The following is a 24721-nucleotide window of genomic DNA, read 5'->3' on the forward strand; positions in this document are numbered from 1 at the left end:
GAGGACCTTCGGAGAGGTATCGGCTGATCGCACTTGCAGCTGTACGTGCATGATTGGGAGAACAGAGTGAACATGGCACGTGCAGGTGCGATCCCAACGGACGATCGATCATATCGATGCCCTTTGCCATGCCACCGCGCGCGCACGGTCCGCCGGCCGGCTCAGAAGACAGAAGCTCGATCTTGCCAAAGAGAAGGCCAACACGACGCACACGCCACGGCACGGGGGAATAATCAAGTCGCCGGGACACGTGCTCCAGATCCGGCGAATCAATGGTATCCCGTACGAGCACGACCATTTCTTATGCCGTCCTCGCGCCAGCACGAGACGAGCCTAGATCTCACACCCCCCGGCCGCCCGCCGTAGTGCAAGAAGCGACGGAATTGGACCGAACCCACCCCATGCGAGCCAAGCACGGCGCGGACCGCCGAGAGAGGGGAGTCAAGTGAGCCCCTCGCTAGCTTTCACGGAGGGGTACTACAGTTTTGAAGCGCAGGACAGAGGCAGTAGTAGAAGCAAACACGGCAGCGAGTGGAGTCAATCCTGCGGCTGCTGTTGGGAGCAAAAGCCCAAAGCCCGCGCTGGGTGGCGGCACGGCACGGCACGGCAGTGCTCGGGGGGTGATTCCGTAATTCCGCCGCTTGCCGTCGTCGTCGTGGTTCCTCCCCAAACCCCACCCACGGCCGCGGCGCGAGCACTACTGCAGCGCCACTATGGCGCCGCGCTCAATCTTCACAGCCTCCCGCCCTTTTTAAACTAACTCTACTTCTCCCGTGGTCCGATCTTCCGTGGATGCGCTTCTGCTAGCCTTCTTCTCCCCCGCCCCCATGGGCCACAGAACCCTAGCCCTGACAGCCGCACCAACCGGTCGGTACGCGCCGTCGTAGATCCCATCACCGGATCCGATGATGGAGGTCGGCGTTGGCGTCTCCTCCCCGCGCGCCGCCGCCGCTTCCTCCGCCGCGGCGGCAGCAGCAGCAGCAGCAGCCGTCGGGCCGCCGGTGCTGTCCTCCCCGCGCGCGGCGCTCAGCAACCGAGGAGGGGCGCACCAGTTCCACCACCGGCGGTGGGCGCCTGCGATCTCGCCCTCCTACAGGGCCTACCTGGTCGCGCTCTGGCTCGTCGGCTTCGTGCTCGTCTTCCTGTGGCAGAACACCTCGATGGGCCGCGTGCGGCTCTACAACAGCCCACCCATGCCGAAGCGCGCGCCGTCCGGAGCCGTGATGGGGCAGTGGGTGGCTTCGCCGCCGGTGTATGATTTGAGGGAGTTTGGTGGCATCGGGGACGGGCGGACACTCAACACGGCTGCCTTTGAGGCCGCGGTGGCAGCAATCTCAGAGAGGGGTGGAGGGAGGCTCACCGTTCCCGCCGGGCGTTGGCTCACTGCGCCGTTTAACCTCACCAGCGGCATGACCCTCTTCCTTGCTTCCGGTGCTGAGATACTTGGGATCCAGGTGAGGCATTTATGCTGCACTCCCCGGCAACTTGCTTAATTTTACAGTATTGATGTAGGATTTGGTCAATCATCAATGTTGTGTATGTGCGCCGGAGGCCAGATTGAGTCGCAAGTCATAATTGTAGTTGTGGTATAGTTAAAACACATTATGACTTGCTTTATTTGTAGAATCAGAATGATACAGTTCTCTTGCACTCATGCTTAGCTTGTCATTCTTTGTATCTGTAGATCTGTGTTAAGGGTGTTCTGAATTTCACTGTAGCCAGACAGCCAATGGTCAATGCACCATGCCCCTAGTATAGCACAAATGATATGTAGCTTTAACGATAAATACTGGTAATTAGGATTAAGGAGACCTCCATATTGTGGAGATGGGTCTGTCATGTTATCTTGGGATTGAGGACATATTTCAACTTATTTGGTATGTCTGAGATTGATGGGTGAGGGTTATTTCAGTACATAAATGGTTTTTCCCTACTGAGGGATATATCTAAGTATGCTTTCAAATGTAGCGTGTACAGCATGCTGAGCTGTACTTTGGCTAAATGATCATCAACCTTGTAAAGTAGACTTCGACGGTAGGACAAATGTGGTCGGCTCTTCCGATTTTATAATTTTTTATAATGTACATCTTATATTTGGTTTAGTCAGTTTCAAGCTTATTTTGGGTCCAATGTTTTGGTTGAACTAAATTTTGTTGCTGCCTCTGTCTACATGACCTGGTCATGCTTTACCCAAAACTATGTTTTTAGCCTTAAATGGAATTAGGGTGATATTCCTTTTTCCCAACTTATACCGTTAGCTCAACCTTAGGAAAAGATGGGCTAGGATTTTGTTATCATCTGGCTTAACTTCTACAGTTTGATTCATCTTCTTCCAATAAGTCAGCACTGACAGCTTATTACGTTACTTACATGTAAGGATGAAAGATACTGGCCATTGATGCCTCCATTACCATCATATGGCTATGGAAGAGAGCACAAGGGACCTCGATATGGTAGCCTTATACATGGTCAAGACCTGAAGGATGTCACTGTAACTGGTAGGTAATATTGTATGATTCCTTTTGGTGCATTTTAATGCTCACAGTGGTGTGAACTTTGTGTTTTCCATGTATGCTTGGTTCATTGATTTGTGTTGTTGCATTCTCAAACTAAAGCAATGAAAAAAAAATCTTGTATTACAGCCTGTGTATATTAATGTTTTATGAACTTGACAACATGATCAGTTTGGTTAGCACTCTAATGGCTAAAGGTAAGACACCATGGAGATAGGAAAAGAAAGGGAGGCCTGATGGAAGTCTGTTGGCTCATCCTATATTACACGGCCTCCTTTTAAGAATCTTGAATACAAGACCAACATTCTTGTTACTTATTCATGTGAAGATATTGTTACCGCATATCCCTTGATTTCATCTTTCCTATATTTTGTACCATACAAACAAGTAGAACAGCCAAGCTCAAATTATGGTTGACTTTACTAGATTTTCTCTTACTCGAAAGAAATATCTTTTCCAGCAGTAAGCATGTAACAACACGAATGTTAACTGACAAGAATATGGTCCAGTTCATCTGTGCGTGCTCTCCCATCACCTTTCGAGGCTCAGCCTCCACAGGGTGCTTGCTTTCTTCTTTATAAAAATGTCATGTGTGCTAGTACCCATTGGTTGAGTTTTTTTTATTGGCAGTCTAGTCCAGCTATAACTATTCTTTCTAGCAGTTTTCTTGTCCTGAAAAATTGGTCACAATATTTGTTAGTCAGCTTTATTATGTGTTTTTTCATAGGTCATAATGGAACCATAAATGGGCAAGGCAAAAGTTGGTGGACCAAATTTCGTAGGAAACTCCTCAATCACACGAGGGGTCCTCTTGTTCAGCTCATGCGGTCAAGTAACATTATTATTTCTAATATTACTCTACAAGATTCCCCTTTCTGGACACTTCATACATACGACTGCAAGAATGTTACTATCTCAGAAACTACCATCCTTGCTCCAATTGTTGGAGCTCCAAACACTGATGGGATAGATCCAGGTCATTTCCCAACTTGTGCATCTTTTATTTTGACTCCTCAGCTTTTATTCACTATACAAGCCTTTTTACTGTTAGTGACAATATGAACTGTACAGCCCTATACACTCATGTTATCTTGAATTCTTTATAATGTTTGGAACATTTTATGCCCCACTCAGATTCTGATTTGGTCCTACTAGTTATGCAGATTCTTGCGAGAATGTGATGATTCAAAATTGTTATATTTCTGTTGGTGATGATGGGGTGGCTATAAAGAGTGGTTGGGATCAATATGGAATTGCTTATGGTCGTCCATCTACTAACATTACTATTCGTGATGTCACAATCCGCTCCATGGTCAGGTGAGCCATTCTTTTTGTTCACAATTATAAGTTTGTATGACATGTTTTGAAATATTCATTGGTGGATCGATGCCACTCATTACATGTCCAGGATGTAAAGACATTGCTAACCTACTTGGTTTTTATATTTCTTATACATGTCCTGTACTGCCTGTTCTTTTATTCGGTTTCTTGTAATGATAGTTTTTCCTTCTGGTTACTCATCATCGTAGACAAAATAGCGCATGTGTTAGTTTATTGTGTGGTAAATATAAGAATATAATAACCTACTGTACAGTACAGTGACTTGTTATTTTGTTAGGTGGATTAGAAAGATAATCCCAAACTAGGAGCTTTTCATATACAGTAAATTACTCTGGGAATCCATCAGTACTTCTCGTCAAAGTTTGTCAGACCAGTTTGATTGATTGTTTGATCTCTTTTCCATTTTCTGGACAGTGCTGGCGTATCTATAGGAAGTGAAATGTCTGGTGGTGTTTCAAATGTTTTGGTAGAGAATGTCCACATTTGGAGTTCACGGCGAGGTGTGAGGATAAAGACCGCTCCTGGCAGAGGGGCATATGTAAACAACATCGTCTACCGAAACATAACCCTCGAAAATGTCCGCGTTGGTATTGTGATAAAGACCGACTATAATGAGCACCCAGATGAAGGCTTCAACCCGAAGGCTGTTCCCATCGTTGGCAACATCTCTTATACATCAATCCATGGGCAAGGGGTGCGCGTACCAGTTAGGATACAAGGGAGTGCAGAGATCCCTGTCAAGAATGTTACTTTCCATGATATGTCAGTTGGTATACTTGACAAGAAGCACCATGTTTTCCAGTGCTCATACGTCCAGGGCCAGGTCATTGGTTATGTTTTCCCTGTGCCTTGCAAGAACCTGGACCTGTACAATGAGCAGCGTGAGATGGTTAAACAATCGACACTGCAGAACATCTCTGATATCGACTATAGTTTTTGACGAGGCGGTTTGTCTCACTGTACTATTACTTTAGGAGAACTAGGAGCATCCAGTGCTCAGCTTAGTCTTGTTTTACCATACTCATAGTCATAGGCAATTTTGTTTGTAGCTGTTTACTACACCTATCACTCCCAGGCGTGTATTTAAGGAGGCCTCAATTTGTCTATACTGTCTCATAGTTGATTCTTCGGTTTTCACATTTCAGCCCTGTATTTCTGCACACTTTTTGTGCTAACCCTGCAATATATTTCCCATTATTCATTCTTAGATGTAGTTGCGCTGTTTAAACGCAGTGTTAATTTTTAGCTCCCGACAAGACTTCAAATGAAAGGCAGATGCTGTTAAAAGACCTTGACCCTTTGGCCCTTTGGGAACAAATACTATTCCTGTAGATTTTATGAAGTATTGGGCGACATCTTTTAGTTTGATTTTTAAGGCCTTTCAAATAAGGGAATCAACGAAATTCAATTTTGTTCTTCCAGCTGTTTTTACATGTAAGCCCATGGACCAGCTTGTACCACGAGAATCCAGATTAGAAGCCCACTAAACAACTGGCACTCTTGGAGACACGTTCTCATTGGCTCATGATCCAGCAACTCGCAGCTTCTCCCTCCCTATCCTGAACTCCAAACCGATAACCCGCTCGCGACCCCTGTTCTCTCCCCATCCCTCACCCGAATCCTCCTCCATGGCGGCTCTGCCCACCGGCTCATTCGCAGCATGTAGCCTCCAGCCAAGGTACGTAATTACCAACAACATTCTGGTTTCTGTCCAAGTAGTACATACTGCACAAAAAACTCGCTGAACCGTCTGCTAGCTTGTTCCCGATCGAGCTTAGGATCCCGGCGTCGCCGCTTGCCCCGAAGGCGCGGCCGCAGAATGCTGCCGCGGCAGCGGCGTGTGGTGTTGTTCCGACGCGGGGATGCCTCCACCGTGCCGGCGCCGCGAAGGGCGTGTCCGCGGTGTGCGAGCCGCTGGGGCCCGACAGGCCTGTCTGGTTCCCCGGCACCTCCCCTCCCCCATGGCTCGACGGCAGGTACGTACCAGTAGCATAAATATTACCGTCTTCGCCCTTTCAAAACTGAATTCAGTGTTGCCATTTTCGTCCAGCCTCCCGGGAGACTTTGGATTTGATCCTCTTGGACTAGGTAATTAACTACGAACCACATTCGTGCTGTTCTGCGGAATAATCCCCTCAGCAATCTTCATGTAATGTTGCTGTGGATGCAGGGTCGGAGCCGGAGACGCTGCGGTGGTTCGCGCAGGCGGAGCTGATGCACAGCCGGTGGGCGATGCTGGCGGTGGCCGGGATCCTGATCCCGGAGATCCTGCAGAAGTGGGGCTTCATGGAGGAGTTCTCCTGGTACACCGCCGGCGAGCGCGAGTACTTCGCCGACCCCTGGACGCTCTTCATCGCGCAGATGGCGCTCATGGGCTGGGCCGAGGGCCGGCGGTGGATGGACTACCTCAACCCGGGCTCCGTCGACATCGAGCCCCGGTTCCCCAACCGCAAGAACCCCACCCCCGACGTCGGCTACCCGGGCGGGCTCTGGTTCGACTGGGGCAACTGGGGCCGCGGCTCGCCGGAGCCCGTCATGGTTCTCCGAACCAAGGAGATCAAGAACGGCCGCCTCGCCATGCTCGCCTTCGTCGGCTTCTGGTTCCAGGCCGTCTACACGGGCCAGGGCCCCGTTGATAACCTCCTGGCGCACCTCGCCGACCCCGGCCACTGCAACATCTTCTCGGTACGTACATGTGCGCGCACTGCTGGATGCACGATTAGTTTGGTTCTCTCCATTAATTTGCTTTTGCTTTTGATGCCATCTGTTCATGGGTTTGGCATTGATCTTGCAGGCATTCACTTCCCACTGATTGTCGCAGAGAGCGATGCACGGTTTTGCAAAAAACAGAGGTTTGGCATTGATCTTGGCCATGGAATGTGAATATTACATGCATACAAGGAGGAATATATAATATTTTGTATGATGAAAATACTAGGCAAAATTCTTGTATTACCACCCCAGAGCGACATCTTTTTTTTTCCTTGAACACGCCCGCAAGCATATCATTTTCGTTAAGAATAAAACACTAACAACTCATTTGGCATCCATCCTTTCATTTCATTGATAGAAATGAAATGAAATCCAATTTTTGATAATATTTCATTTGGTTGAATTTGAATTTCAGATTCAAAAATCATGTTCGTGTAGCACATGGATTTGTAGTGTGAGACAATTCTAGAGAAATGATGCCTTTTAGAAAGGAATTGGTGAGTTATAGTGTGATTTCATGAAATTTGAGATTTTTGTGGCTAATTCTGTGGAAACCAAACAAGTTGGTTTCTAGAATTCAAAATGAATTCCGGAATTGTAGGCCCAAATGATGGGTAACAACGAGCTAGAAGATAAGGCCAACGCTACAAAGATTCAGAAATTAAGCATTGCATTTGTCATGACCTAGGTACAAAGACACATCCAAACTTTTTCAACCTGCAACCGTGCAACGACAACAGAGCCACACAAGTTAGCTAGGTGTTTGTGACAATCTTATTTCGTTTAATTAATGAACATGCAAGATAATTTTGGATTGAAGCAATTGCTCCAAGCAAACTGATCCATGGATTTGAAGCAGTTAGCAGCACATGTGCAATTGAGGTCTAGGGAGGAAGAGAGAACACTAGAACATAAATGTCTTGTAGAGACATTTTCATTAAGGTAATATACTTTTTATCTCTACCAAGAGACAATTTTGAGACAGAGTTTCATGTAGAGGCAGTCTATGAGTCGCTATGAAAAATGTTTTAAATATAGAGACAATAGTTGAGACATTTTGGTGTAAAGACATTTTTTGAGGCATCTAATAGATTGTCGGTTTTGAGATATTTGATGAAATGACCTTATGGTATGGTTAGAGACACTATTTTAGACACATTTTGTTAACACACAGAGTTTACACGTCATCAAGTTGACTCCCATTAATATTCATGTGATGTTTGCAAGTTCAACATGCTGATTGTCCTTCGTGTGTGACACAAACATAATTATTTTTATGTCAAGTCACTCTCATGATAACTTCTTACATTAAACTACCACCAGTGTGTCTTGCCTCGATTAGTTGTCACCCAGTTCACCAAACCATATCCTTTCCACTCTCATCATGCCAGCATGGGAAGCTCATAAGAAATGTATAGATGTAATTCAAAAGCTGAGGGATACTAAACCGCCACCAGTTTTGTCCACCTTTTAAAACCATATCTTCTTATGCTCTCGAACCAACTACCATGTGATAATCCATTTGCAACATTGATTTCATAAAAAATTCGATGCCACATCTCCAAATTATTCTTATGGAACCCAGAGCAATAACAACATGTAGTTCAAGCTAAATATTTTTGTCTTTTCAGTCGAACAGGAAATTACTCCCAAAGATAAACAATTTGTATACCATATAGACAAATATATGTTATCTTTTTTGTGAAGAACGACAAATTTATGTTAGCTCTTAAGTCAAACATATCATGAGTTTCAATACTCCTATGTTATATAGTTTGCTTCATTACAATCCATTTTTCTTTCACGTAGGGCAAATGCGTTGTTTTCTTAGGCCCGAAGTAACGCGTGGGGTATCCACTAGTATCTTACAAAATTGTGGCGCCAAAGAATCACACACCCAATGAATTCGTTTCTTATTTTGGCATGCTAGCCTAGGCTTATTTGAGGACTTCACGGACTTGCAGAAACATGCAAATATCTTAGTTGTCCGGTCTCGATATGCATAACTCATCAGGTACACTCTCCATTTCATAATGTACTTCATTGGCGGAGGACAAATAGTTTTTGAGGTATGTCAAAATATATCCCTGGCACTACCACAAACCGATATAGGCCTGTCGGGCAACCTATATTCCTGCTGGGCCCGCATGCAGCCGACAGGAATAGTCCCTGTGAGGAATTACGCGACACATAGGAGGACGCAAGGTATTCCTGTTGGCTAGATCTAACCACACATGAAAATGTGTATTCCTGTCGGTTTAGAGCACCACACACGGTAATAAACAATATTTTTGTCAGGCAAGTGTACACCGACATGAATATAAGCTCCTCCTGTCGGTTTTTTCATGGGGCTGACAGGGAAACCTTCTATTCTTGTCGGGTTTTTTCTCTTGCCGATGAGAATATATCTTTTCCCATCGGTTGGCGACCGGCAGGAATAGGAATTGCAAATCTTTTTGAAACTTTTGACTTACCAAATGAGCTCTAAATTAGTGAGGCTAAGCAAGGACTCATGTTACACCCTAACAAGCTTGGAATCAAAATATGAACATTAAATGTGTGATAGGATCATACGTTTGAAAGGGCATTTCCCTCCCTAAGTGTTTTGTTGTTAATGACAACATGACACGTGGACTAACCGTGTGCTCGAGTGTTTCAGATTTGAGATCAAAAGTCACAACCGTTGCCCTCAAAAAGGAAAGAAACGTAGCGGTTTTTAGCGGCTTTTTATTTATATTGAGTCATAGGAACTCCGTACTATAAAGAGTGAGTCCACATGAGAAAGTAGTGGGTGAATCAACTTCACGTACACTAATCTACCATATTTGCACCCACATAAAGCCTACCCAAAGTGAGAGAGAGTAAAGACATTTCAGAAAATCATTTCCAGTGCACCTAGCTCTCTAGGCACCGGAACTTCCGGCCCAACCTCCCGGTGAACCTCCGGGTGCTCTCTGTTACCCCTGACTGGAATATGCGGAACTTCCTCCCGATCGCCAGAACTTCCGGCCGACCGAAACTTCCACCCGTCACTGCGCGAAATACACATAACGGTCAGATTTCGAGGCCACTTAAAGGGGCTTTGTCCCCAACGGGTTTCTCGGCCTAAGCACAGCCAAGAACAGCCCCTCTCTCACCCCAAGAACACAAGAGCTTCATTTACCTAGATCTCCCTCCCTAGTTCCCCCCTTTGATTCATCTTTTGAGGATTGGAGGAGAAGATCAAGATCTAGGGTTTTCATCAAGTCAAAAAGTTGATTCCCCTTGTTTCCTTTGTGGATTTTGTTACTCTTGGATTTTGGGATCCCTAGCCGGAAGGTGTCTCTTCAAGACCTCCAATGTTGTGAGGAGGTGTTTGAGGATTCGGGAAGGAGCCTCCAATTAAGTTGTGGAGTTGTGCCCTTCTTCTTGTATGTAAGGGTACGGTGTTCGCCCTCAGGGAAGCCACTAGTGAAACTCACCTCACCTTTGTGGTGTTGTGAGAGCTCAACCCACCTTTGTGGTGTGGTGAGTTGGAGAATAGAGTGAGCCTTTGTGGTGCCTCTACCTTTGTGGTAGAGCACTCCTCCAAACGGAGACGTACATCGACCCTAATAGGTGGAACTCCGGTGAAATCTTCGTCTCCCCGTGTGGTATCATTCTTGCCCCTTTACTTACTCGCAAAGCTTAATTGTTTATCTTGTGCTTCGGCAATCAAGCAAGTTTCAATTGATTATCTATTGCTTGTGCTCGTGCTTCAGCTATTGCATCATACTAGGGGTGTTCATCATTTAGACGTTTTAGTGAACCCATGTATTGATGCTTGTATCCCAAAAAGTGAAAAGAAAAGGTAAAATTTGTTAGTCGTCTATTCACCCCCCCCCCCCTCTAGTCGACCATACCGATCTTTCAACGTTTCCTTGAATGGTTCAAGGTAACTCAAACTTAGAGTTCATTTCTTATTATTATATGACATATATATATATATATATATATATATATATATATATATATATAATGTTTCATTAAGACAAGGTTTCGTGCAAGAATCACTACGTTAAGATGTGATTTATCACATCCGTCAAGGTTTGTAAGGTCTGCACGTAAGTATATCTACATCTTCAGTTTGATGAACTACACATGTATTATATTGCACAAAAAATATACCATTAGATTCGAGATCGAAGAAAATTTTAGTGATATACTTTTTTCGGTCATATAACTTACAATTTCGTTAGTTAAATTGGTGATCTAGAAACACGCAAACCTTACACGACATGAAATTGATATTGCCGGATTGATTGTCAAAAATACTTACTAATAGTCGTATATTATATAGAGTGATTCTTGGTTACACTTTATCTTAACGAAACCTAATAGGGCTTATGTTATGGAATGCAGGGAGTTTTTTTTTTAGAGAAATCACCGGGGGATAAATCTCCACCCGACTCAAAAGGACTTACTTACATGGTTCGCAAGTACTCCATCCGTCCCATATTAAGCAATTCAAATTTGTTCAAATATGGATGTATCCTGCCTAAAAGGTATCTAAATACATGTAATAGAAAGTCACTTGATAAGGGACGAAGGGAGTACTTCCGATGGAAATGCAGATAATACATAATCAGTGGGGGCAAACACTTTTCCAACTTTATTGTTATCCTCCGGTCATATGGACAATAAATTGGTCTCCCTTCCTGCCATTTGTGTGTTCGCTTTAAAAAAAATCATACGTTTCCTTAAAATCATGTGTGTTCACTTGAAAAAAAATTCATACGTTTCGCGTGCAAATCTCACATAATCGGGATCAGATATTTTTCCCAAAGACGAGCTAACTCTGCTCTGATGATCAGCGTGGTCACACGCCATGTTCTACACATGTTTATTCGCATAACTCAATTGAAAATAAATCAACGGAGTTGACATAAAAAGGCTAATTGGCATCAACGTCGTCACGATCGTTAATATCCTGGAAAAAGAGGCTAAACAACGACCGCCTTTCCTTGGAGACAAACCACAAGGGAAAACAACTGATGGAAGGAAGAAACAAAACGAACAAGAAAGAAACAATATATCCCCTTCTTAAAAGAAGCTTTCCCCGTGACGATCCCAGAGGTCATAGCTGATGCCTGATGGGTACGTTCTTGGGAAGATAATGCAGAATCAGCAAGGATCTTGGCTCTCCACAGGCCAAGGAGCACATGAGACATTCTTGCTTTGTTGATTTCAGGTAACCTTTGCCATCTAGACTCTAGACTACTCTTTTCTGTATGTATAGGACTAGTGGACTACTACTGTTCTGTTGGATGTTGGACCAAAGAGGCAAAGTTTGCAGAGCTTCATCCAACGTTGCTTAACCTAGCTAAGAAGTGGATATAGTATGATTTCTTGTCTCTCTCAAGTTTGCAGAGCTTCATCCAACGTTGCTTAACCTAGATAAGAAGTGGATATCGTATGATTTCTTATCTCTCCCATGTATGTTCAGCCATATTTACTCACTTTTGCTATATCTATGTTAGTCGTAGTTTACGATCTCATCAGGTTGATTAGGACTTTGGTTGATGCTTGATCCATAAACTAGGAGTTTGATTGATGCTTGATCCATAAACGCAGGAGATCAAGAGAACTCACCGGAGATGTTAAAGCGGATGCATTGGAAAAATGGATACCAGAAAAAAAAAACGAGGCCCTACATTTAGATTGAACTGTAAATTTTGCTGATTATTAGAGAGAAAAAAGCAGGCAACTCATCCGCCGGCTGATCCACAACACCATTCATCCTAGCTTTCAGACACCAGAAGTCCTGTTCTCGCTTCCACTGCTGTTGTTGGGCAGTCCACTCAGGAACCAACGACATGAGCTGTCACTCATCTTACATCCTCTGTACTTCACAGCTGTGGCCTGCAATTAACAACGAAATATACAAACAGCAAAACTGTGTGTGTCTTCGTACTCTCTCGTAGCCTCATTACTTTTACTTTACACGCGTTCTTAACAAATGTACTAATGGCTACGTGTTGTAACCACAGACCCCTTGACCACCGTCTGGACGGCCAAGCCGGCGGACCAACACTACTACCACTGCCAGGTGGGACATTCGCAGATGCTTTCCCGTGTTCGCTGGGCCGCCGGTGATTGGGGCCCACTGGGGCGTCTGTAGGCCCGGCAATCAGCTCTTGGCGTCATCGTTGGTTCATCATGGCTTGGGGGGGGAAAAAAAATCTGATTCTTCTCTCTCGGCTAGTCTGCCCAATAATTATCGCAAATACGAAGCCCAAACGAGCAAAGAGAAGGGAAATCGGCCGGTCTTGCCTTACGCGACCCCGGCTGGCTGTGGACTAGAGAGAGCAGAGCGGCGCGCGCCTTCCTCTTCCTCTCCCCACATCGCCGCTGCTGGTGATTTGCTGCTGCTCGTCGTCGGGCTCCGCCTCCCCTCCCCCGCGTGCCTTCGAGGTCCAGGTGCCGGCTCGAGCCCGCGCGAGGTCGGAGCTGCTCGCGCCGCACGTGCGCCTTCCCTGTTATTGGTTTCTCGCGCTGCTGGTTGGAGTATTGTACTGGGAAGGAAGGAAGGGGGAAGAGGGTCGGAGGCGGGGTGAAGCATGGACAGATCCGCCGCGGTGGAGCTGGAGAGGGCCGAGAGGGTGGTGATGCGGTGGGACTCCACGGCGTCCGCATCCACGGGTGGCGGGAGCGGCGGGGAGGAGCAGATGCTGTTCGACGGCGGCGGGGACCGGGCGGAGGCGGAGCGGTTCCTCCTGGCGGTGGACGACCTCCGGCGCCTGGCACCCGCGTCCCCCGGCGCGGTCGGCAGCCCGCGCCGCACCTCGTCGGCGGGCGGAGGCTCCAACGCCGTCCAGGTCGCCATGGCGCGGCTCGAGGACGAGTTCCGGCACGTGCTGACGTCACGCGCGCTGGACCTCGAGATCGAGGTGCTCGCCGACCTCAGCTCCCTCTCCATGTGCAGCGACCGGACCAGCTTCTCCGACTTCCCTGAGCCGGTGGCGGCGGCCGGGGACGACGATGACTCCGTGTCGTCCTCCGTTGGCCGCCGCAGCAGCTACCGCTCCATGCGCAGCATCCGCGAGATTGACATCTTCCCTGCCGACGCCATCTCCGACCTCAACGCCATCGCTTGTCGCATGGCTGCCGCCGGGTACGACCGCGAGTGCGTCCAGGTTTACGCCTCTGTCCGCAAGCCAGCTGTTGACTCCGCCCTCCGCCGCCTGGGCGTCGAGAAGCTCACCATCGGCGACGTCCAGCGGCTCGAGTGGGATGCCCTCGAGGCCAAGATCCGCCGCTGGATCCGCGCAGCCCGTGCCGCCGTGCGTGGCGTTTTCTCCAGCGAGCGCCGCCTTTGCTTCCTTATCTTCCATGACCTCCCCCTCTCCAACCCCAACTCCCCCATCACCAGCCCCAACCCCACCACCCCTTTCGCCGAAACTGTCAAGGGCGCCACGTTGCAGCTCTTCGGCTTTGCTGAGGCCATCAGTATCGGGCGCCGCTCACCTGAGAAGCTGTTCAAGATCATTGACCTGCACGATGCGCTCTCTGATCTGCTGCCTGATGTCTCTGACATCTTCGCTGCTTCCAAGGCCGGGGAATCAATATATGTGCAGGTTGCGGAGATCAGGTCACGGCTGGCTGATGCCGTGCGTGGGATACTCTCTGAGTTTGAGAATGCCGTTCTACGGGATCCATCCAAAACTCCGGTACCGGGTGGCACCATCCATCCTCTCACTCGCTATGTGATGAATTACATTAGCCTCATTTCTGACTACAAGGCTACACTCTCCGAGCTGATCTTGTCACGACCATCATCTAGCTCGCGTAATGCTGCTGAAGGCAATGACCTCACACCCTCATTTCCTGATCTTGACCTTCCTGATCCTGACAGCCAGTCACCTCTTGCTGCTCATCTTATCTGGATTATTGTGGTTCTTGAACACAACCTTGAAGGCAAAGCATCGCTCTACAAGGATGTGTCACTCTCTCACTTGTTCCTAATGAACAATGTGCACTATATCGTGCACAAGGTAAAGGACTCACCTGAGCTCCGGGGGCTTATTGGCGATACTTACTTAAAGCGACTCACAGGTAAGTTTCGGTTGGCAGCCACAAGTTACCAGCGGACTGCATGGCTTAAGATCCTTAATTGTCTAAGAGATGAAGGTCTCCATGTCGGTGGTGGTTTTTCATCAGGGATATCCAAAACAGCACTTCGGGAGCGCTTCAAGGCTTTCAATGCTGTGTTTGAGGAGGCACATCGGGTGCAGTCCGGGTGGTATGTGCCTGACACGCAGCTGAGAGAAGAGCTTAGGATCTCAATATCAGAGAAGCTGCTCCCAGCATACCGCTCCTTCCTTGGTCGCTTCCGGCATCATATAGAGAATGGAAGGCACCCAGAATTGTACATCAAGTATTCGGTTGATGACCTGGAGATATCCGTGACAGATTTCTTTGAGGGGTCCCCACCTCCGCCACATAACAGGAGGAGATCCCATGGATGAGAAATGGCTTGAAGGATTCCATGAGTTGTATCACTTGGCTGGGTGTTGTTGCCAGTATTCTTTCATTCTTCGTGGGGAATCAGTGCAGGCAGTCGGGTATTTTGTTTTACACTCCCGAGCCTTACGGGTGTAGTTGGTGATGATTTCTTCTACTAGAGGTAATCTGAAACAGAATCAGGGCACAAGGGTCGGATTGAAGCTGTCAAAAGCCTCGGTAGTTCTTCCTCAGTTCACGAGCTTGTTCATTTGTTACACTACTATATTTTTTAGTAGCATGTTCATATAGGAATGTTCTTTTAGTAATGTTGCACAGTTGTAAGCTGTAACTTCTGGAGCTTATTTGACCTTTAGATGAGTGCCCTTCCATGCTTTTGGTTGATCACATATATATGAAGAATGTACTAGATATATTAGATGTAAAATCTTTTTTTCTGAGTTAAATTAGATGTAAAATCTACTATGTTACTGTGTTGCACTTTGATTATCTAGGACCAAGTTCTTGTCTTGAAGTACCGGTTCTTTTAGGTTCCACCTCAGGTCTCATTCAAGCGTGGTACTAATAGCCATTGCTCCATTGTACCGGACAGATTAGGTGTGAAACAACTAATACATCATCACCGGTCTGAATAATAAGCTCCTTTGCTCTAGCAGATGACATCGAATTGGTTAATGTATCATCCTTGTAACTTGGGGAATAGAGTGCAGTGTCTCGATCGTCTGGTCTTAGATTTGGGCTGATATTTGCATAGAGAAGACGACCCTGTTAACCATTGGTGCAATTCTCACATGCTAAGCCTTATGACTTGTCTGAGTGTTACAATGGTATGTTAACTTCTGTTTGTTCATCATAATTTTTCTACCGATTTTTTGCTGACACAGTACGTTACAAGAACATGGTTGAACTGAAAGCTCTTTTTTTTTACCAGTGAACTGAAAGCTCCTACTAGTTGAGGGCAAAACCATCACACCCTTGTTGCATACAGCTCACTGCTTAAAGAGAATTATGTTCTAACCAAACATGGCCGAACGCAGACGCATAATAGATACCTGATTGGCTGATTGCATCGTCGTAAGCAGCCAATCATCTCCCTGTTCTTGAAACACACCAAGCACATGCCAACCGAATAACCGGTCTTGCATCACATAATAGCAATTGGTGCCTGCCTACCCTTCTTTACCTTTTATAATGATTCCTCTCCAAATCCATGGAATAAACACTACCTTCTACGGAAATTTCAGCAATTATGGCATGAGAAAGCAATACCGGTAAGGAAGTAGCGAATTATTCTCAACAAAATGCATGTGCACAATTGACTTATATAGTAATATGGCATGTTCTGTTTTAGTTTCCTCGTTCAACATTGGTCCTGTGTGCTTCACAGGAAACACGGAATGAGAGTTGACTTATGATATGTAAAATAGTCTTATCTTACAATTGCCACGTACAATAATTGCTGACTGGGATGTGAGAAATGAAAAAACGGAAGAGATGACGGGCATTGGATCTTTCTATTAAGGACGGTTGCAAATGAGCTTTTGGGAGGATTCCTGGCTTTGGGAACATCTCATTTTGAGACCAATATCCTAACATATTCCTAATTGTCCATCCTAACATATTCCTAATTGTCCATGTTAAAAGTCACACTCTGGCGGAGGTCCTTGCTTCCTTTCCGGTTCCCACCTAACGTGTATTTCAGGTGTAGCCTCGTTGGCTCGTTGGACCGAAACTGATAGCATGGACCAAACTTCTAACACACCTTATTGATGTAAACTTGTCTCCTAGTCGGGATGAGTTTCAATGGAACATTTCATCATGGTGGCTTGATAAAGTCCATGCACCAGGTTTCGGTTTATTCTGACATATCGATTTCTAACAAGGAGTTACGAAAAGCGAAGGTTTATCTGAAAGTAAGACCTTTCTCGAATTCTTGCGGTGGGAGGGCCACTTTAACCAAAGATGACATGCTTAAGCGGAACTAGAGGTTAACCCGAAGTGTTGTTTTTGTCAGGAAACTATTGTACTTGTACATCTTTTCTTCCAGTGTCACCTCTCTAGATATGTGTGGTCAGTGATCCAGATAGCATCTAATATTTATCCACTCGTAATGTTAATCTTATGATTGGATAATGGTGTGGGTTAAATAAACATCAACTGTGTTTCTATTGGTCGGGGTAACAACGAAGTAATATTATTTATTTAGAAAAATGAGTTTAACTTTTCCGATCCAGGTTGTACATTCTTTCACATTTTGGCTTCGTACTTGATCTATTTTTCTCAAACCGGCGGACCACCGGCTGTCTTTGATGACGCACAGCATGTTGAATTTGAAATTTGTTTCTCGCGTCGGGAGAGAAGCCCGCCAAAAGGAAAGGTGGAGACGAGACGTTTTCGTGCGTCTCATGCCGCCCGCGCGCCCGTGAGACGACGGCCATGCCATGCCATGCCATCATGCCGTGCGTGCGCGCGTCCGTGCTGCTCGTGACTCGTGAGCCAGAAAGGGTTTCACTTTGTCACGGATGTGCTGCCAGCCCGATCAATCCTCCTTTCCAACGGCAAACAGGGGAGCGCCGTGAATGGTGCCGTGCCGCCCGTTGAATCAGCCGCCGGCCTCCACGCGGGAAATGCCGATGCGCGCAGGGTCAGCGGCCCGTTGGGTGAGCCACCTGGAGACGCACCTGTCGTCTAAGAGTTGTTCCGTCCGTCCAGGAGATGGATATGCTATCTCCGAGGTTGGAGCAGGACTCGGAGAACGGGATGTCTGCTTTGACTGCGGCGCATGTTTCGCTTCCACGCCCGTCTAGCTCGTGCCCAGATTTGTACTCCCTCCGTCATCACATGTTAACCGACGAAATATAATTATCTAGACGCTTCTTAGAGTATAAATACATTCATATTTTAGTAAATTTGAGTCACTTAATATGGATAGACGCTTCTTGAATATAAATACATTCATATTTTAATAAATTTGAGTCACTTAATATGTAACTATATTCCAACAGAGTCAACGGCAACAAGTGGTTTATTTCTCCCTTGATCAAACTTGAGTCAGAATCAAAGAACTGAAATCCGAACCTGCACGATCCAGATGCTTATTAAGCTTGAGATGGAGTAGAAAGAAAAGCTTAAAGTTTGTTGGTTCCACCCCCTCCCTGTTGATGTAAAAAGAAAAGCTTAGTTTGTTGATTCCATCTTATAATGTCCATGTAATTAATCGGCTATTGCCACGGATTTTGATCGACATAATAATCTTGAGATACTGACAATATAAGAGCTCATTTGGCACCATCATTTGGGCCTAGAATTCTGGAATTTATCTCGAATTCCAGGAATGAACTTGGTTAGTTGGCATGGAATTGGTCACAGAAATTCAATCTCAAATTTCATGAAATTTCATTATAACTAACCTAATTCTTCTCCAAAAGCCATCATTTCGTTAGAATTGTCTCACTCTACAAATCCATGTGGTAGACAAACATGATTTTTGAACAAGAAATTCAAATCCAACCAAATAAAATCCTATCAAAAATTAGATTTCATTTCATTTCTACCAAATAAAATGAAATGATGGTTGCCAAACGGGCTGTAAAGGAGATTTCCAGCAACATTCAAGCAATACAATTTCATTTCTACTGACATTCTGACACGCTTCGTGTTCACATAAACTACAAGCAACATGAAATCTACATCCCTCATAATACCACAGATGAATTGTTCCTATCATGTATCATCCATACAGCGGTGCAAACAGCCCTATGCACCGTGTGAAAAAATAGCCTGAAATGAACTTCAACCTCCATGGACGTATCCCAATGACTAGAGTTTAGCACCGCCGATCCTCTGCTAAATACCAAAAATGTTCTAGCATCCACTTCAAAGGATCTGGTGTGGGTGGAATGTTCTCTCCCACACCAGATGCATTATTCCCTTTTGTTTTCTTCGTCGTCTTCGTCAAAAGACGTTACGGTGGTCATGCTCTTTGTTGCTTTGGCATCTCCGGAGGCAGATAGATTCCAACCATTCTTGGAAACTATGGGCCTTGGTCTTATTAATGATAGGCTGTCTTCTCGGTCAAACTTTTCACTTGCATCATTGGTAAATCTGAAACGAAAATCCAAAAGATCTTCAAACTTTTCCTTCCTACCAGGCAAATGGGGCCTATTTCCTACTTTAGTGTAGCTTAAGATCTAATTGCATTTTTGTGCTCAAAATTCTTACACATTGCTCTATACAAGTGTTACACCAAAACGATGCTATGAAAACCTGTAGTGCAATGCATGTCAGGTTTTGAAGATATAAGATCAATGACGTGACAAGCAACCCTTTGTTAGGTTGCACAGTTGCAGTAACAGTACTTCTCAAGAACAAAGGGTCTTGCTTTAGCATGACTGAAGAAACAGTTCATAATGCAGTGTTCTCAAATCCTAATATTCATATAACAACGGAAAATTGGTATTTCAGTGCATCTACTGCTAGGAAATCCCGATGAGACAGTAAGAGCAATATATCATCCAGGTCGAAGTTAGCAAAAGAGTTGGATTATACCTCATTGAGCTCTGGGAAGGTGCCCACAGGTAGGAGATGACGCAAAGAAGTGAGAATGATAGAGCATGCCAGAAAGCAGGAATTATCCATGCATACTGCCACCGTTCATTGAACACATCTGTTGATTTGAAGTAAATCTGCAGAAAGTTACACAGCTACTATCAATGAATTAGAAAACATACAAGTTACTTCTCTGAGAGTATACTCCCTTTCCGAGGGTGAAGATAAACAACCCTGATTTTGTGTGACTAAACAATTTTCTGGTAATCAAGAATCCAAATACAGTTTTGACATACATTGGCTAGATTCTTGAAAATAGAATGGTATGATACGAGAGCATACTCCCTCCCCAAAGGGTGTTCATACGCCACACGAATATTACATGAATAAACATTTATTTATTTTGGTAATCCAGATCAAAATACAGTTTGAGATACATCAGCATACCTCATATCCAATCCAGCCAATAGATACCAGAACAGTTAAAGCCAATGCAATCGTGAATTTCCTGTAAATGTCAAGTTTGGCCATCAACCTTCTTGCCTAGGGAAAACACAAGAGAAAAAAAATCTGAAGTGGTCAGCACATTTCTGTAGATAAGTCAGGTAAATAGATAACACAAGTAAAGAAGGATAGTGCACCATCACAGATGTTGCAAAGGAAATTAATAGACAACAATGAGCGAAATGAGGTTCTGATCACCTGAAGTTGGCTAAGGGTCTTGGATAGAGAAATAAATATCCAAACAATGAATGCAGCATCCAAAATAGCCACTGGATAGACCAAGAACAGCCGAGCTTTTCCAGATAGATCATTCACAGCACCTAGATTTTCTACCAGCTCAAGAATTTCTGTAGCTAAAAAGAACGTTCCTCCAAGCATGACCACTTTTGATGTCAGACCACCCAAAGTAGGCCTCACAACTCCATACCCCATTGAGACAATAAGAATAATAAGACGAGCAACTGTTCTTTTAACAGTCCCAAATGTTACAGCCCAAAATGTGATCGCCTTTGCCCGAACTCCAGTCTCATTGAACTCAGCATACTCAAAATACCATAATGCCATCTCAAGCATGCCCAATGTAATGACAAGAGTAATACAGTTCTGAAGTGGAAGAACCTCCCGCCAGAACTTCATGTACTGATAGAACCAATAGATACCAAGTACAACGAAAGCTAAAGACATCAGTCCAAAAAAGTTCTTAAGAGGTGCCATCCGACCTGGAAGGTACCCAGTAGGATTTTTCCATATAGTTTTCCCCTCAATCTCCAGCCCAGCAAGTGACGGGTCACAGTGTATAAAATACAAATTGTACATCCCGGTTTTTCTTATGGGAATGGTCCTTGATGGTAGTGTTGCAATCAGATCACTTCCATCAAAAGAAGCAACAAGCAGCTGTGGCCAGCCAGGGTTCACCTGTGATGGGCGGTAGATGACGGAGCCTTCGATGCAAGCTCCTAACTTTGCAAGATCGGATGTACAGCAAATTGCTTTCTGACCTCCATATGCGGATCCACCAATCATTTCACGGTCTTCTATCTCAAAGACAATTATCTGAACCTTTGCTGAATTAGTCCCAGCATCCTCTGGTCTCCTAAAAGTAATCTTGTCAAACCTGAAAAGTGGCGGAGATATAAAATTCAAGCTTACAAGCTAAGCATCTAATCATAGTGAGTTCAAAACGCATATGCACACTAAAAGCACAATGCAGGATTCCCAAGTCAAGACACATTAATCCACGTCATCCAAATTATTTAGACCACTAGATCTTATCTTTAACGGTCAAGATTTAATTACGCGGGCATATTTGATGGGCTAGCAGTGAAACATCAAATGGTTAAGGCCGAATATGTTACGGCCTCTGAACTTTTTTTTTCATTTTTTTTTCACGAATCATGAGAATATTTAGCAAGCCTAGCTCCATTCATCATAATCTATATCTATATCGATCTTTCTAGCAAAAGTGAGTTACTAAAGGATATATGAAGAAGGCGTTTGAAGAATTATAAATCTATGCAGCAAGATATTATTGTTAAGAAAAAAACTGAGCTACATGCGACCCCAAATTTTAACTCAGGCTACTAATTAATATTATGTACAAGCGACCAACTAGCTGGCAAACGAAACACTTACTAATCAATATCACTACAAATTAAAAAAACCGACTAACTTGTGATCTAAACTTTAATCCAAGTATCGATAGAATAATCACGTAAAAATTTAATTTCACATTATGATTCGTTATCACGGAAATCCTACCTACTAATATAACTTGGTCTGCATACGATATATCAGTGCAAACAACCGATCGACCAATTCAGACATGTGGTCCTTAATTTTGTGTACAGATGCGACATATGTATATCGCGTATGATCAGTCATCTCAGTTAGAGATTAGCAGGTGGCAGGAGATCTGATCTTTAATCCAGATATAGTGCTAATATCACCTCAAACGATCAATCAATGCGATGCAAACGTTGACCGACCGGCCAGTTCGCATTCTAAACTTCAATTGTGGATTAAAATCTAAAACGACCTACTGTGCTCACGATCCGAACTTTATTTGAGTGTATTGCTCCAATATCATGTAAAAATAACATGTCAGCTCTTACAAACAGCCAAGTGGCCTACCGGTACTTGAGTTTCAATTTCGTATGTTGCTTTAATATCACATACAAATGTTACACACCTATAATTGGTCTCATGTTATTTTAAATAGCATAGCAATTGCCAATAGTCTCATAACTATGAGAGCCAAAAAAATACTAAAGATGTTCCCACGTACTCAGGATACCGTTCTAGTTTCTACCAAAAATAATGTTTTTTAACTCTACCAAAAACATGCTTGCGTACATTTCACTGCACAGATTTGTGTTTTTATATGTAGTCTAGCCCAAACACAACTTGGGCAAATTGAAAGCTTGCTTGACCCTGCCCCTCCCAAAGTTGTGAGGTCCCATCATTTGATATGCACTCCTCAAAATATCATGCTAGCTACGCCTACTCATGACATCAATTGTAAGCAAATCGAGCAAAGTTAACTCAGCACTGCTCATGTAACATTATTCAGTTCTTTAGCTGCCTGTAGGAATTGTGCCCCTCCCAAGTCTCTGCATACTTGCCGTAAAGATCCAACTGTGCCATCTCAACATAACTACTCCTCGCTCGCAAATGCGTGCTTCCTTAATAATTAGGCCAGGATCTCTCTTCTGACGAAGCAAAAGTAAGTTCAATGGCTCAAGCAGTATCACCAAATCTGAGTCTGCTTCTAAGAAATCGTTCCCCTCAATCGTTACTCTCAATGCATCCTGACACATAATTCAGCAGCGCCTTAGAGCTGTACACCTCATCCCAGTTTCTACCGACATAACACTCGACAGCACATCAAGGCACAAAAAAAACCCTTAAATTCTCACCAACCCCCCCCCCCCCCCCCCCCCCCAAAGACGGCGGGATCCAAGATCCGCTCTGTTCTCAGGCGCACAGCAATGTTCGACAGCTACGGCGGGCAGCGCAACGCCGATGCAAGCGCTGGGGAGCGAAACCGCGAGAAAAATTACCGAATGAAGGCGTCGGCCACAGCCGCGGTGTCGTCCTCCTCGTCCTCCGCGGTGGCATTGGTGGGGAAAGCGGGGGCATAGAGGCCCTCGCTGCCGGCGTGGAGGATGAAGGCATTGCCCTTGTTGAGAAAGCCGAGGCCGCTGTACTCGTGCACCGAGGCCTCCCCGGGGCGGAGGAGCACCGCGACGGCGACGGAGACGGCGAGCGCGAGGAGGCCGCGGACAGCCGCCGCGTCGGCGGCCATGAGGCCGTGCGCGTGTGGGGGGGGGGGGGGGGGGGGGCGCCGGCAGTGGAGGCTGGATCTGGCCTGCTTGAAGCTGACGAGTGAAGTGGATGTGGAGCCTCGGGGGTCGGGGAAGTTGGGGGAGATGGCAAAACCGCAAAAGCCAAGCCAAGCTGCTGTCGTCTGCCGTGGTGGCTCCCCGCGGTGAAGAAAGAAATTTGGGGGAGAATGCTTTGTCGGTTGGATTGGGCCAGCTAACCTGTTGTTATTTCTTGGTTAATTGGTGTTCAGGGGGTCAATGACAGTCAGAACTCAGAAACCTGCTCTTAGAAAATAGACATGATTCAGGGTAGACCAGTACTACTAGTGTAGTACTCCATTTGCTGACAGAATTTTCCACCGAATATAGACACTGTTTGAAACCCCATTAACCTTTCCCTGAAAAGGGGTCAATGGTCATTCCTAATCTGGTTTGGTCTCCCCGTCACGTGTTACTGATATATAGGTCCATGTCTATGACGAGGGAATTTTAGTCAAATCCGTGAACTGCTATATAGGCCTATATCAAGTCAGGAAATATTTAATCAAATCTCTGTGACAAATACGTTCATCTTAGTACAATAAGCCAGGGGCAATGGTAAAGTTTTAGAATGAAGAAAGGTTTCGCGTACAGCCAAAGGTTTCTACTAGTACGAGTTGTTAATTACTGGAGCAGCATACTGCTCTACTCACTACATGATCGTGTCTGCCTTAGAAAATTCACCCGCCAACGAGCCGCTGCTCTCATGACCAGAGCGCGAGCACTCGACTCGCACGCTGTGCCTTTAACAAAATGGGCACCGAGTGGTCCGTTTCTCCCACCGATGCAACATGCAAGCCCTCGTCGGTTCTTCACGGAAAACATGGCCCCGCGCCTGCGGAACACGCCGCGATCGCTTGGGCACAAAGCGAACGCGCGCCCCGAAGCGGGCGAAGATCAGATGGCCTCTGGATCAGCGAGAAGCGCTGTGCTGTGCCGGGCACGGCGTCCTGGAGTTCTCTTCTGGTTGACTCCGTCGGCGACGGAGCAGCTGGCCCGCGCGACGCGAGTCTGCGAGAAGCCCGTGGTGGGGTGAGCCGAACCTGGCTGGCGGAGCGGGTAAAGTCAAGGCCCAGTCCCGCAGCTTCCTCGCGATGGCCTCGGCCCCGCTTTTACCGAGAGAATCAGAGAACCACTCCGTTTGGGCCTTGACGCCTCCTGTCCGGCCTGTAAACTCAAGTCAATGCGGTCACTTGATTAACGAGGCTTGCTTTTCGGGCTCGTACGAATCATGGGCCTCTGGTTACAGTGAAGCAGTGA

At 45.6% G+C, this 24721-nt stretch overlaps 4 protein-coding genes across 7 annotated transcripts; 3 read left to right on the forward strand and 1 right to left on the reverse strand.

Moving 5' to 3' along the window:
- The first annotated feature begins 369 nt into the window (after nucleotides 1-369).
- LOC100830363 (probable polygalacturonase) lies at nucleotides 370-5061 on the forward strand. 2 transcript variants are annotated; one of them, XM_003578130.4, is made up of 5 exons: nucleotides 380-1454; nucleotides 2378-2498; nucleotides 3241-3489; nucleotides 3677-3830; nucleotides 4269-5061. In XM_003578130.4, the coding sequence occupies exons 1-5, from the start codon at nucleotides 906-908 to the stop codon at nucleotides 4792-4794; spliced, it is 1599 nt and encodes a 532-aa protein (XP_003578178.1). In that variant the 5' UTR covers nucleotides 380-905; the 3' UTR covers nucleotides 4795-5061. The 2 variants fall into 2 exon arrangements, with proteins under 2 accessions (XP_014758343.1, XP_003578178.1); XM_014902857.2 differs by lacking the exon at nucleotides 3241-3489 and having other exon boundaries at nucleotides 370-1454.
- Nucleotides 5062-5369: 308 nt separating this feature from the next.
- On the forward strand, nucleotides 5370-6949 carry LOC100843497 (photosystem I chlorophyll a/b-binding protein 6, chloroplastic). The gene is made up of 5 exons (XM_003576523.3): nucleotides 5370-5532; nucleotides 5633-5830; nucleotides 5905-5942; nucleotides 6025-6539; nucleotides 6649-6949. Exons 1-5 carry the CDS (start codon nucleotides 5483-5485, stop codon nucleotides 6664-6666), a joined length of 819 nt encoding a protein of 272 aa, XP_003576571.1. The 5' UTR covers nucleotides 5370-5482; the 3' UTR covers nucleotides 6667-6949.
- A 5584-nt stretch (nucleotides 6950-12533) lies between these two features.
- On the forward strand, nucleotides 12534-15527 carry LOC100830056 (exocyst complex component EXO70A1). Of its 2 annotated transcripts, XM_014903367.2 has the most exons (2): nucleotides 12534-14639; nucleotides 14745-15527. In XM_014903367.2, the coding sequence occupies exons 1-2, from the start codon at nucleotides 13145-13147 to the stop codon at nucleotides 15050-15052; spliced, it is 1803 nt and encodes a 600-aa protein (XP_014758853.1). In that variant the 5' UTR covers nucleotides 12534-13144; the 3' UTR covers nucleotides 15053-15527. The 2 variants fall into 2 exon arrangements, with proteins under 2 accessions (XP_014758853.1, XP_024310876.1); XM_024455108.1 differs by having other exon boundaries at nucleotides 12726-15527.
- Nucleotides 15528-17966: 2439 nt separating this feature from the next.
- LOC100843804 (transmembrane protein 87A) lies at nucleotides 17967-23578 on the reverse strand. Of its 2 annotated transcripts, none has more exons than XM_024455019.1 (5): nucleotides 23159-23578; nucleotides 20298-21213; nucleotides 20043-20138; nucleotides 19596-19732; nucleotides 17967-18202 (listed from the first exon to the last, which is right to left on the reverse strand). In XM_024455019.1, the coding sequence occupies exons 1-5, from the start codon at nucleotides 23401-23403 to the stop codon at nucleotides 18088-18090; spliced, it is 1509 nt and encodes a 502-aa protein (XP_024310787.1). In that variant the 5' UTR covers nucleotides 23404-23578; the 3' UTR covers nucleotides 17967-18087. The 2 variants fall into 2 exon arrangements, with proteins under 2 accessions (XP_024310787.1, XP_003576572.2); XM_003576524.4 differs by lacking the exon at nucleotides 17967-18202 and adding an exon at nucleotides 18571-19151 and having other exon boundaries at nucleotides 23159-23440.
- Between the last annotated feature and the right edge of the window lie 1143 nt (nucleotides 23579-24721).

The sequence above is a fragment of the Brachypodium distachyon genome, chromosome 4 (assembly GCF_000005505.3).
Source record: "Brachypodium distachyon strain Bd21 chromosome 4, Brachypodium_distachyon_v3.0, whole genome shotgun sequence".
In the NCBI taxonomy this organism is placed as follows: Eukaryota; Viridiplantae; Streptophyta; class Magnoliopsida; order Poales; family Poaceae; genus Brachypodium; species Brachypodium distachyon.